Source organism: Ammospiza caudacuta, chromosome 13, assembly GCF_027887145.1.
Source record: "Ammospiza caudacuta isolate bAmmCau1 chromosome 13, bAmmCau1.pri, whole genome shotgun sequence".
Lineage (NCBI taxonomy): Eukaryota > Metazoa > Chordata > Aves > Passeriformes > Passerellidae > Ammospiza > Ammospiza caudacuta.
In genome coordinates, this window is record NC_080605.1 from 4,001,421 (window position 1) to 4,013,493 (window position 12,073).

At 50.8% G+C, this 12,073-nt stretch overlaps 1 protein-coding gene across 3 annotated transcripts; it reads right to left on the reverse strand.

Annotated features, from left to right (window-relative positions):
• Positions 1-4,692: 4,692 nt before the first annotated feature.
• CEBPG (CCAAT enhancer binding protein gamma) lies at positions 4,693-11,592 on the reverse strand. Of its 3 annotated transcripts, none has more exons than XM_058813444.1 (2): positions 11,479-11,592; positions 4,693-6,785 (listed from the first exon to the last, which is right to left on the reverse strand). In XM_058813444.1, the coding sequence occupies exon 2, from the start codon at positions 6,673-6,675 to the stop codon at positions 6,223-6,225; it is 453 nt and encodes a 150-aa protein (XP_058669427.1). In that variant the 5' UTR covers positions 6,676-6,785; positions 11,479-11,592; the 3' UTR covers positions 4,693-6,222. The 3 variants fall into 3 exon arrangements, with proteins under 3 accessions (XP_058669427.1, XP_058669428.1, XP_058669429.1); XM_058813445.1 differs by lacking the exon at positions 11,479-11,592 and adding an exon at positions 10,917-11,138; XM_058813446.1 differs by lacking the exon at positions 11,479-11,592 and adding an exon at positions 7,680-7,800.
• Between the last annotated feature and the right edge of the window lie 481 nt (positions 11,593-12,073).

The following is a 12,073-nucleotide window of genomic DNA, read 5'->3' on the forward strand; positions in this document are numbered from 1 at the left end:
TTTGTGTTCACAACTTTGTGGTCATTTTACTTTTCTGCTCCAGTTCCTGCTTCTTTATCTGACCTTACTACCAATTTGTGCCCTGCAAACTTTGACCCTTCCCTAGCCAGAGTTCTCTGCTCTGGACAGTGGCTGTACTGATCCTTCAAACACATCCCCATCCTCATCAGATTTGTTCATCTGTTTGTTCCTTAAAAACACAGATTGCTTTAGTGTTCATGGCCCTTAGAAGTTGAAAGAAGGGAATATCTTTGCTGCAGGGCTCATGGTCATTCAGCAGCATATGCTGTGCAGCATGGTAGAGTTACTTTTAACTGTTCAGTGTTAGACATTTCAGAATGAAATAATGTAAATCTTATTTGGATACCTTACAAACATATTGATATTAGTCACAAAATTATTTTCCACTCATGCAAGCTTTAAATTACCAAGAGAAGCTTTTCTTTACTGTAGGCATTCATCAGCTTGCAGGATAATAAATACATTTCTTGCATCATAAAATAGCACTAGGTGCTGGCAACTACATAAAAATAATCTTTCTCACTCTGCATACACATCAAAACTCCTGTTCACTATTCAGATTCTGTTGCAGTTTGACTGCAAAGCCACTTCAGAACATCGCTCTGCTGTGCCAGGAGGAGCTGAAGCCACAGCAGAGCATCAGGGCCCTGCTGGGTCTGGTCCCTCAGCACCTGGGTGTGAGCAGCTCAGCTCTGAGGCTCACACAGGCACTGACCCACGGTGATGGGATGGACTGTGAGCTCCTGTCTCACCTGGGGGCTTGGCTGCTGTCAGGAACCACTGCCCCTGCCTTGCTGCCTGCCCCCAGCACTGGATCTAGGCCTGCCATCATTTCCTCAAGAATCCTCATAGACATTGCTCCAGGAGAGCTCCTTTTGCTGAGCAGGTTGGTCTGTGTGACAAGAACTGCCCTTTATTCCCAACAGCCTGGTGATCCATTGCTATGGAGGAAACTTCATGTGGGAGACCAAAGAAACATTGTGAAACAATCCAGAGGACTTCATTCATGCCACTCAATTAATAAATAAGCCTATTTACATATTTTAAAGGTTTCTTGACACTGGTTTGTAAGAGACAAGTGCAGGAATTGCTGCACTGCACTTCTTGACTGTGAAGGGAGACATTTTTTTTCAGGCAAGGAGGTTGTGAGATGAGGAGCTCGTATGTGCTGCTGCATTGGTGTCCCTGCTGTGGAGACTGGAATGTTCCACTTCTGAATTCTGTCACCTGCACAAGGACATCAGGCTTTGCTTGGGTAGCATTGCAGATGTGAGAACACAGAGACTGTACTGGCATTGCTCTGAACTCATCTGCCCCCAAAACTCAGGTTTTTCAGTGCAAAACAGTGCTTGTAGCCCCAGCCCCATTCGCTCCACAGCCAAGAGTTGTGCTGTGGTGTGGGAACCCAGAGCATCCCTCTGGCTGGCCAGGGTGGCCAGGACCCTGCCAGGGGCTCAGAGACCCTGGCACAGAGCCCAGAACACCTGTGGGTTTGATTGTGACCCGTGGAGCAAATTACCAACCTTAGATGAAGATCAGCAAGCCACAACAGTTTAGGTAGAATAACAGTGAAGTTATCACGGGGTGGAAAAGTCGATTTTGGGGTTTTTGGTATGGGGGTTCAGGAGGCAAGATGGAGGGATCTGGGCATGTCCAGCCTTTCTCCTTCTTCTTCTTCTTGGCCTCCATCTTCTGCTGTGATGGTGGCACTCACAGATTGGTTTAGAGTAGAAGCTCACGGTCTAACACAGGTGATAGGGATTGGAAAGTAATTGTGAACATTGCACACGTAGTTTTTAGTATAAAGCCATAACAGTGCCCTGGGGGCAGGCAGAGTGCCTGGAACTGTCCTGCTGGATGGACCTGGGCAGGGCAGGAGAAAGAATTTTATAGATAAGGAACAATAAACAACCTTGAGACTGAGAAATGAAGAGCCCTGACTGCTTCTTCAAGTGCTGGGCTGGGAAAAGAGACTTTGAATAATCTTGGGGTCACTTGGAGAAGCGAGAGATCCCGACACTGTGGCAGGCTCTGAACACACCAGGGGATGATGATGATGATGATGATGATGATGATGATGATGATGCTGAACCCTGGTGCTGCTGTTTTATAGAAACACTGCACAGATTTGGAAACACTGCCATCACCCCGGAGCATTGGGAGGCCTCTCCCGGCTGTGCCGGGCGCTGGCAGGAGCGGGGCCGGGGCCGGGCCGCAGAACAGGTCGGGCAGGGAGGAGGCAGAGCCGGTTCTGCCCTGGGCGCGGCCGCTCGGAGCCTCCGGGCAGCGCCCGCCCTGCTCCGCCGGGGATGCTCGGGCTGTGCTCGGGTCTGCTCGGGTCTGTTCGGGCTCTGCTCGGGCTCTGCTCGGGTTCTGCTCGGGCTCTGTTCGGGCTCTGCTCGGGCTCTGCTCGGGTTCTGCTCGGGCTCTGCTCGGGTTCTGCTCGGGCTCTGCTCGGGCTCTGCTCGGGTTCTGCTCGGGCTCTGCTCGGGCTCTGCTCGGGTCTGTTCGGGCTCTGTTCGGCTCTGTTCGGGCTCTGCTCGGGCTCTGCTCGGGCTCTGCTCGGTCTGTTCGGGTTCTGCTCGGGCTCTGCTCGGGTTCTGCTCGGGCTCTGCTCGGCTCTGTTCGGGCTCTGCTCGGGCTCTGCTCGGGCTCTGGCACCATTTTCATTTCCCCCCACTGTCCTTCATCATCAGGCCCATGAACTTGGTGAATGTAAATTTCATCCTTCATTCCAGAAGATTGTTCTGTAATTATGATCATTTTTATCCACTTAGGCAAAAAGTGAATTAGACCTTTTTTCCTAAATTGGGGAGGGGGAATAAACCTTTTTTTAAAAGGCAAAGTGATATTTAATACTTTTAAAAGTGGTGTTTAATAATTTTAAGTGTATTAATGGGGTGAAAGTACAGCTTATGGCAAATCTTCTTTTTGACTACATCAAGATATTTTATATTGTCATGTTTTCCCAAATGCCTTTTCCCCTTGGCACAAACAGACTTGAATAGAGTTGGCACCGAAGTAACAGAATGTGTCTTATGCCGAGCAAATTTGTGTGTTTAGAAACGTCTGAGCACTTCTGAAATGATACATGTAAATTGTTCAAGGAGTGCTCTGGGGGCTGGAGCAGACCCCTTCCTTCCCTTGGGGGACACTGAGGAAATGGGCATCAGCTTTCCTGGCGAAATGTGCTGTAACTCCTTGTGCACTGACAGGCGCTGGATTCTGCCACAGTCTGGAGTTAAGAGTAATGAGTCAAAAGGAAAATCTTAACTTTTATAGGTCCACGGTGAAATTTTCTGTGCCCTGCAGCAGAGGGTGAGATGGAGGATGTACTCTGCTGCCACACAGCCTGGGCTGCTTCACCCTGGGGGAACCTTCCCTTGCTCCCTGGAGCTGCTTTGGCAGGGGGGCTTGGAATAAGCCTGAGCCCTCTCCTGCAGCCTCTCACTGGGGCACGTTTAAACACGGATTGGTTCCAATCACCAGTGAGGTGCTGCACTGAGCCATTGCTGCTCTGGGCCTTGTCCTGCTGCCAGCCAAGGACAAGGATCATTGTCCCAGTGCCAGTGGAGGCCAGGGATCCTTGTTCCAGTGTCAGCCAGGGCCAGGGATCATTGTCCTGGTGTCACTAAGGCCAGGGATCGCTGTCCCGCCGTCCCCAAGGCCAGAGTTCCTTGTCCTGCTGTCCCCAAGGGCAGGGTGGCTGTCCCACTGTCCCCAAGGCCCTGTGCCAGGGCTGTCCCCAAGGGCAGGGTGGCTGTCCCACTGTCCCCAAGGCCCTGTGCCAGGGCTGTCCCCAAGGGCAGGGTGGCTGTCCCCGTGTGTGCCCGTGCAGAGGCCGCGCCACCCTTCCTGTCACTCCTGGCCCTGTCCCTGTCCCTGTGTTCTGGTCACTCCTGGCCCTGTCCCTGTGCTCTGGTCACCCTGTCCCTGTCAGGCTCCAAGCACTTTGGCCATCACTTGGGGGACAGGAGTGGCTGTGTGGGGTTTATTTTCCAGTTGGGCTTAAACCACAGCATCAGTAAAAAAAAAAAACAACAATGCACTGATGAACCAAAATTTCATTTTCCAAACAAATTACTTTTATAACTCAGTGGTTTGGTTTTAAACAAGAAGGAAATGGGATCAGAGCTGTCGGGAGCAACAGGTGAAGTCACCCATGAGAGCTTCGGAAAGAGGATCACCCTCACTCAGGAGAGATCCAAGATATCATTTCCACCAAAATCACAAACAAACAGCCAGGATGTGCAGCCCCTCTTCAGACCGCAGAGGAGGGACCCACAGCAGCCTGGCAAACCAGCTGCAGGACAGTGGGGACAGACAGCCCCAGTGCAGGTCAGACATCCAGGGCAGAAATCAGCCCTGGCCTTTCCACCAGGGACGTGCAGTAACAAAGGAGATCCTTCAGGTCATCTTTTCCCTGGGAATTTTTGGTGTTCTGCTTCTCTCCCCACCTCCTGTCGAAAAATTTTCAGCCTTAAATTTCTTTTTCTTTTTTTTTTTGCCTTTTTTGTTAAATCAGACATTTAGACAAAACTGTACTGAGTTTTTAATGGCTTCTATGGAGCAGAAACCTGAGTGAAAGAGGGGAACAGAGACTATTGCACTGATTTCTCCAAGACAGCTGTGTGACTTGGGCAACTCTGCACTTGAAGGAGACAGAAAAGGGATGGGAAAAATGAGGCCACTACAAGCAAAACATTTTTATTAGCTCCTGGTATGTCAACCCTACCAACTTCAGGTGCAGTTAGAATGAAAAAACATATCTGTAAAAAGTCTAACATAATCCAAAACAATCCATCAAAGTTTTCCACATGTATTAAAAGTTTAAATTCAAAAAAGAACTTCTCAAGGTTTCATTCTCTAACAGTATCTTCATAGAGATAACATCCAAGTTTTTTCCTAAGTGCAGATACAGAGCAAACAAGCATCCTCCAAAATAATCTATGGACAAAGGTAGTGTAAGAGGGAAATTAAGACAGTGTAGTAATCTACAAGACAGACACACAGGTTAAATGTAAAATAACCATACCATCAATGAAATATTTAAAAATTAAAATAAATTAAAGTTACATCAAAGTTCCTGCTTTACTTTGTTTAAATCCTCAGTATAGCACATAGCACTGCAGTATGGATCATGGCAAAGACTAAGCAGTAGCAATAAAAAAGTTGCTACAGGAAAACTTCTATGGAAATAAAACAAGGCTACAGATACTCCTTCACACAGATCTATGATGGCTGTAGAAATTCCACTGAATCAGTTACTAGGGCCATTTATTTTTAAAATCACTGTAAATTCCTGTAATGTCAGCCAGCAGTGATCCATGCATCCCAGTTCAACACCTGCTGTCCTGCCCCTTCCACTGCTAAGCCAAGCTGCACTTCTTGTTCTCCCCAGTACCTCCTTCCCAGCAGGAATGCCATTTTGCAGGGCACAGGTTTTTGGTAGCACTTTGAAATTTTCTGGAAAAAAGCTCTTGTTCACATAAGGCCCCAGTCACTATGTGAGCAATATGAAATACAAGCTTCAATAAAAGGCTTTTATTGTCAGTGTGCTGCTTTGCCTCTTGCACATGATGCTTCATGTGCCATTTGGAGGCCAAGTGCCTGTACATATCGTCAGAGCATATTGTTATTTTTCTGGTGAACATTGGTAAGCATCCCAGCTCACTATTACTACAACCTCCCCATTAACTATAACTGGGCAGGAGGGACCTACATGGTGCTTCATAGGACTTAAATTCTACAGATTTAAAGTAAAAAGCAAAAATTCTCCACAGCCTTTGCAGTTTGTAATATGTAATGGAGAAATCAAAGGGCTAAAACACTCTAACAGGTATTTAAAAAGCATTCTATTCAGTCACAAGTATCTGATACTACAGTGAGCCATCCTGCTGGGTTCCTCCCATTATGCAAAGTCTAAAATGGTAAGTGAATATTCCTGTGAAAATGTTATTTCCTAAATATTACATTCCTAGTTAGCTAGGAGTTCAGATCTGATTAAGTCTTTGAGGAGAAAAATATTTAAAACAAACAGTTAACCAGTTTCTGGTTTAATTGTTACAAATATTTCAGTGTTAAATCTAAAAGAAGAAAATCCACAAAACAATGGCTAAAGGTACAGTTTTTGCCGGGTTACTGCACGGGCACTGCAGACAAGCTGCAGCTCAAGAGTTTGTTTGGCAAGGTCGCAGGTTTCTACTGCCCACTGTTTTCTGGGTTTGTTGTGGCGCTCTCAGTGCCAACAGGCTGCACGTTATCTGCAAAATTGTGGGCATGCTCAAGGAACAAGTCTTTCAGTACGCTCAGCTCCTTGGTCAGGAGTTTAATTTTTGCCTCTAAACGTTCATTTTCTTCTTTGAGCTGGTTGACCCTTTGCAGTGTGTCCTGTGCTTTCTGCTTGCTTTTTAAGCGGCTCTTTTTCACCGCCATGTTGTTCCGCTCTCTGCGCTGCCGATACTCATCGCTGTTTCTGTCCACAAAGGAACTTTTCTTTCCCTGCTTGCTCGGGGGCACAGCTTTGCCTCCACCCCCAGGACTGACTGGCACCAGCTGGGGAACCTGCTGCAGACCACTGGAGTGTGCTTGAGTGTGGATCACACTTACTCCGCTCGCATCTGTGCCGGGGTTCTGCTGGGGTGTCTTGCTCATTTGGGCAGGCTGTTCTTGGACACTGCAGAATTTATCAGGAGACTGAAAACTCTTGGGTTTCTAGAAGGTGTTTCCAATGGATCTTCACATGGATTAAGAGCAAGGTGAACCTAGTAAGGGAAAGAAAAAGCTATTAAACATGCTTGCTTCAGCTACAATCTTATACATCACTGGCTTTAGCATAAAGCACTGATGGTACATCTGGCATAACACACCGTAACTGTGCTGGAGGTGGACAAGCTGCCAGCCACATTTCTGAAGTCTCCAACATATTTGGATTGGATGGGACTATTACTGGGTCATCTAGTCAAGCTGTTTGAATTGTTCACTGGCTTCACTCAGTTATTCCAAAGCCATCCCTGATGGATGGGTGTCTAGCCTAGCCTCAAATATCTCCAGTTTCACAACCTCTGTCTTGGCAACATGTTCCACTGTCTAACTTTTCCTCCAGTTATACAATTTTCTCAGTCTTCAGACTGGAGTTTTCCTTCTGTGGCTTAAACCTATTAACAGCCTGACTCTTGACCAACAGGGGTATTTGATCCTTGTCCCCTTCGGACCACGTCTCTGGGTGTATCCACAGACAAATTCCTGCCTGACCTCTGGAGCAAGGGTGCTCAGCCTGTCCACCTTTTCTCAACCACCTTACAGCACTTGTTTTGAAGACGATGTTCAAACCGATGGCTGTCATAAGGCCTACTGGTACTGAGTGGAAAAATAAATCTATGGAAGAAGGTAGTGCATTGCAAAGGCTGTGACTGGGTGACATTCTACCACAAGCAGCGTGCTGAGCCTGTAACAGTATGAATCAGGGTGGGACAGGAGCACAGGCTGATTGATGGCAGTGTAGATCACAACTCCACAACAGAGGACTGTCACCCATTAAAAGACAGCAAGCACAGCTGACTCATCCATAAATAAGGTCACCTGCGTGGTTGGTGCACTGGTCACTGTCCCCTCTCCTGTCCAGCACACAAACCTCCTGATGAGCAAGACATCCTCACCTGACTGACGTGCTCCCGCTGCTGAGGTCAGCCTGCTCCTGGCCCTACTGGTGGCACAAGGAGGATTCCACCACAGCTGCAGGGCCAAGGCCCTGGCAAGGCTAACAGCGGGTCCCCTTCTCTTCTCATCTCACAGGATCACTTCCTATATGGCTGGGAGAGAAGAGGGGAAGGACAACAGGATGGTCCTAAGCTCCTGAAACACCTACCTATGGCTCCAGTGAAAAATACCCAGTGATCAGTCAAATCAGTGCGGATTGTCATGTTGAAAACATTTAAGTGGCACTAAACAATCCTACTGCAATGCAGCCCAGCACTGTCAAACAGATATGCAGTGTGAGCCACACAGATCAGTGTGACACATTCTCCAGAGGGCTGGGGAAAAGCTGCAGCAGCACTGGGCAGAGCTGACTGCCAGGTTGGGCAGTGTCCAGCCCAGGAACACCCCTCCCATCCATAACAGCAGATGAATGACAGGATGTGTGAGGTCTGTAGTGGCCTCCTGTGTGTCACTGGTCCTTCTAAACTCCCAGGTTCATCAGCTGTGTACTGTTCCTGATTGTTTTTCTCAGCAGTCTGTGTTGCTGTTTTACTTTTGGATGGGCTATCATTAAAATGTTAAAATTCAACCGTGCAGATCAACTGCATATTTTCTTCCATGATGAAGGAGCCACAATGAGATGCAGCTGCACAGTGTGGTTCAGTAACATTCATGGAAAAGCCCACTAAATTTGGCTTGAATGTTACTCAAAATTAACATTCTCTGTCACCAAGAGGTCTTCCCACTTGTGAGGATGTGTGAGTATACCCACACCCTTCCTATCAAGAAATCTTTTCATTTTCCTATTTCAGGGCAGAATGAGACCATGAACCCTTTTGGAGCTGAATCTAAACACACAGTGTCCAACACCTCTCTGTTAGCATTTCCCCAACTGCAACCCTTAAAGCAGCTTCTGCATGCCATGTTTCGGTGTCAGATGCTGACCTGACAAGCAGTTAGGCAGAGCTGCACCGAACACCCAGCTGAGGAGTGCCTGTGCCCAGCACAGACTGGCAGGGCCGGTTGTAGCAGCTGTGCCTGGGTAATTGCACAGACATTCTTACTCGAGGTGTAAGTGCCTGCTCCTCTTAGAGCACACACTGGCCTTGTCTGCACTTTATTTTACAACAGAGGATTTCTGCAGCCCTCAAAGCATATACAGATATACAGTTCTCTTAGATTGTCTCTGACCAAAGTAGATTTTTGACACCTTTTCCAAATCAAACAGAATGCTCTGCTGTCTCCTCTACTTCAACACATTTCAGTGCTTGCAAAGTTCACCTGGACAGGCCAGTTATGTAACCCACACCATCCTCACAATCTGATTTTTGTGCTCCTACTACAGAGGAAGGGGTGGCTCCTGCCCCTGAAGGAACCCCACCTGACATGTAACAAGTTTCTTCACCAGGTTCCATGTGCTACTTCTCTCCATGCTATCCAAACTATTTAACACTGCTTTAACACTTCTTTCATATCTCTATGATTTCCCTATGATTCAATGAGAAAACTATTTGTCCCATTAAACCTAATATTAATGAAGTATTTCAGTTGGGCAGCACATGGATATAAGCAGAGAAGATAACCAGTGTCACACCTCTCAAGCAAGAATTCCAGCCCTGCCTGCTAGAACAGACCTCCCTCAGCTCCTTCCCCCTGGAACTGATTTGTTTTTTATTAAATTGCTGTTTCTTGAGTGAGACATGCTCTTATCTAGCCTGCTGATCAGAACCCTTAACTGGGACAGGTGACACCTGGATTCCTGTCCTGCTCCAAAGAATATGCAGAGCAAATTGCACTAAACTAAAACTAGCACTGAACTGCATCACAGAGCTACAGAGCGCCAGCTGAGGCTTGGAACTTGCTTTCCCCCTGGTATTTGGAGGCCGGGTGCCTATCACCAGCTGTCAGAGGGCTGTCCCAGGTAGCAGCAGGTGCTAAGGGCATCCTGCAAGGAGAATTAAAGGCAGCAGCAGGTACAGGGCACACCGAGGGGACTCTCAGGAGGGCGAGGTGAAGGCCATGGTCACTCACTGGGGGAGGCACAGCGGGCTCAAAGCTCCCAGAGCCCCTGCACACACCCGGAGCTGCCCCAGGCCCCTGCACACAGGCTGCCTTCCCCAGACTGCTGACAGCCCCAGCACAGCAGGAGACAGCTCCTCAGGGAGCCAGCCCCGTTTCCCAGCATCTTGTTCCCATAAAGCTGCCCAAGAGCTTCAGCCCAGCAACAGCCCTAGGCTGGTTCCACCCAACACATGGTACTGCTTCCAGTGGCCAGTTAGAACTGCCTGGTTCCCTCCTTGGGCACCAAGTGGCCACCCAGGAACCCAGCTGGCCACCCACTGCAGCAGAATAGCTGGGAACTCCAGAGGTGCCTTCTCAGGCACAAGGATGTTTCTTACTGTCCCACACTACTCCTCGGGGACCAGTGAAGCAATGAAGGCCCTCATCTGCTTTCACACATACAAAAAGTAAAAATAAAGACATTAAACTTCCAAATGTTTGCTTTGGCAAAAAAAAAAAAAAAAAAAAAAAGGCAAAAAAAACCCCCCAAAACTGTTTTGCCAATTCAATCAGTATTTGTTTTTTAAAAAATACAAAGTGCTTCTCTCTGCTCCTTTCTTGAGGTGTGATTGTGGTGATTCTGATCATTAGTCAGAATAACTCTATCGCTCAAATTCACAAAGCTGTCTTGTCAAATGCAAAATCGGTCCCAATTTGAACAGCAATAGGGACCTCTGTTCTCTCACACTTCACAAGGAATAGAGATAGGATCCTTCCTGACAGGATCCGAGTCCGGATTCCAATGACCCTGCATTAAGGAAGTCCAGGCACAATTTGCAGAGCAATGTGAGCGCGGGCTCACATTCACGGCTCACACTCGCAGGTGTGCAGGGGATGTGCTAACTCTCACTTACTGAAGGCTGGGACACAACGCTTTTGGCACTAGGCAGCTCAATCCCATTCCTTGTCATAGCTGACAACATTTCCACATTTATTTCAGAATCTCCATTTTTAATGCACATCTTAACAGACTGTACCAGAACACATAAACATGTATCTTAACATGACAGAACCCCAAACGCTGGGAGGCAAGGAGGTATCAGAGCACTGTCTTTGGAATTAAAACCACAGCTGGGACTTCTAACGATAAACCAATTCCTTAATTCCGAAGTTTTGCCAACGCTAACTGCTCTTACTTTCCGAAGCGGCTCGGCACGGCCCCGATACGGAGCTGGGGCTCTTCCTGCCGGATCTCAGCGCCAAGGCCGGCGCGGAGCTCCCTGCCTGCCAAACCCCGGGTTCGAACTCGCCACCGGAGCCACGGACACTCGCCAGGAGCCCGACACGTCTGCCCCAGGCTCCCCGGGCGGTACCGGACCGCGCTCCCCGGCTGCCCCTCGGCCGGCCGCGCTCCCGCCGCACCGTGAGCCCGGGAGCCGCCCCGGCGCGGCCTCGCTCCCCCCGCCCCGGGCCGGGACCGACCGCGGGGACCGGCACCGGCCCGGCCCGGCCCTCCCCGGCGGGCCCATGGCGCCGCCGCCGCCCTCCCCGGGCCGCCCGCCCGCCGAGGCCGCGCCGCTCCTCCCCCGTCCGAGCGGGGCGCGGGGGTGCCCGGCGCTGCCAAGCCGTGACTTCACCGGGGGAGGGGAGGGGAGGGAGCCGGGGCCGCCCGCCGATTGCATCACGCGCTGCCGAGCGGGGCCCGGCGGGCGGGGGCGGCCGCGGCCCCCCGGCCCCGCACGCGCCCCCCGCGCTTACCTGAGCGGCGCGAGCGGCGGGAGGGGCCGGGCGGGCCGCGCTCGGTACCGTGCGCGTGCGGCCGGCGCCGATTGCGACACCGCGCGGGCCGGCCCCGCCCCGGGTGATGCAACCGGCCCGGGATCGGCACCGCGCGCGGCCAATCAGCGCCCGCCGGGGGCGGGGCCGAGCCCCGAGGGGCTCCTGTGGGGCGGGGCGGGGCCGTGCGCAACACGCGGGCTCCGCTCCAGCCCCGCCACGGCCGCGGCCCCAGCGAGCCCGGAACCGGCCCGGGGGAGCTCAGCAGAGCCCCGGCCACAGCCTGAGCGAGCCCAGGAGGGCATGAGGGAGCTCAGCACAGCCCCGGCCACAGCCTGAGCGAGCCCAGCAGGGCATGAGAGAGCCCAGCATCGGCCTGAGCGAGCCCGGCCACGGCCACGGCTTGAGCTAGCCCGGTCACTGCCTCAGCCCGGCCACGGCCTGAGAGAGCCCGGCCACGGCCCGAGAGAGCTGAGCACGGGCCCGGGGGAGCCCAGCACCGGCCTGAGCGAGCCCGGGCACTGCCTCAGCCCGGCCACGGCCTGAGCGAATCTGGTCACGGCCACGGCCCGAGGGA

Bases quoted from the DNA above. Each gene is read 5' to 3' on its own strand.
- CEBPG (XM_058813444.1), bottom strand. From the start codon at position 6,675: ATGAGCAAGACACCCCAGCAGAACCCCGGCACAGATGCGAGCGGAGTA.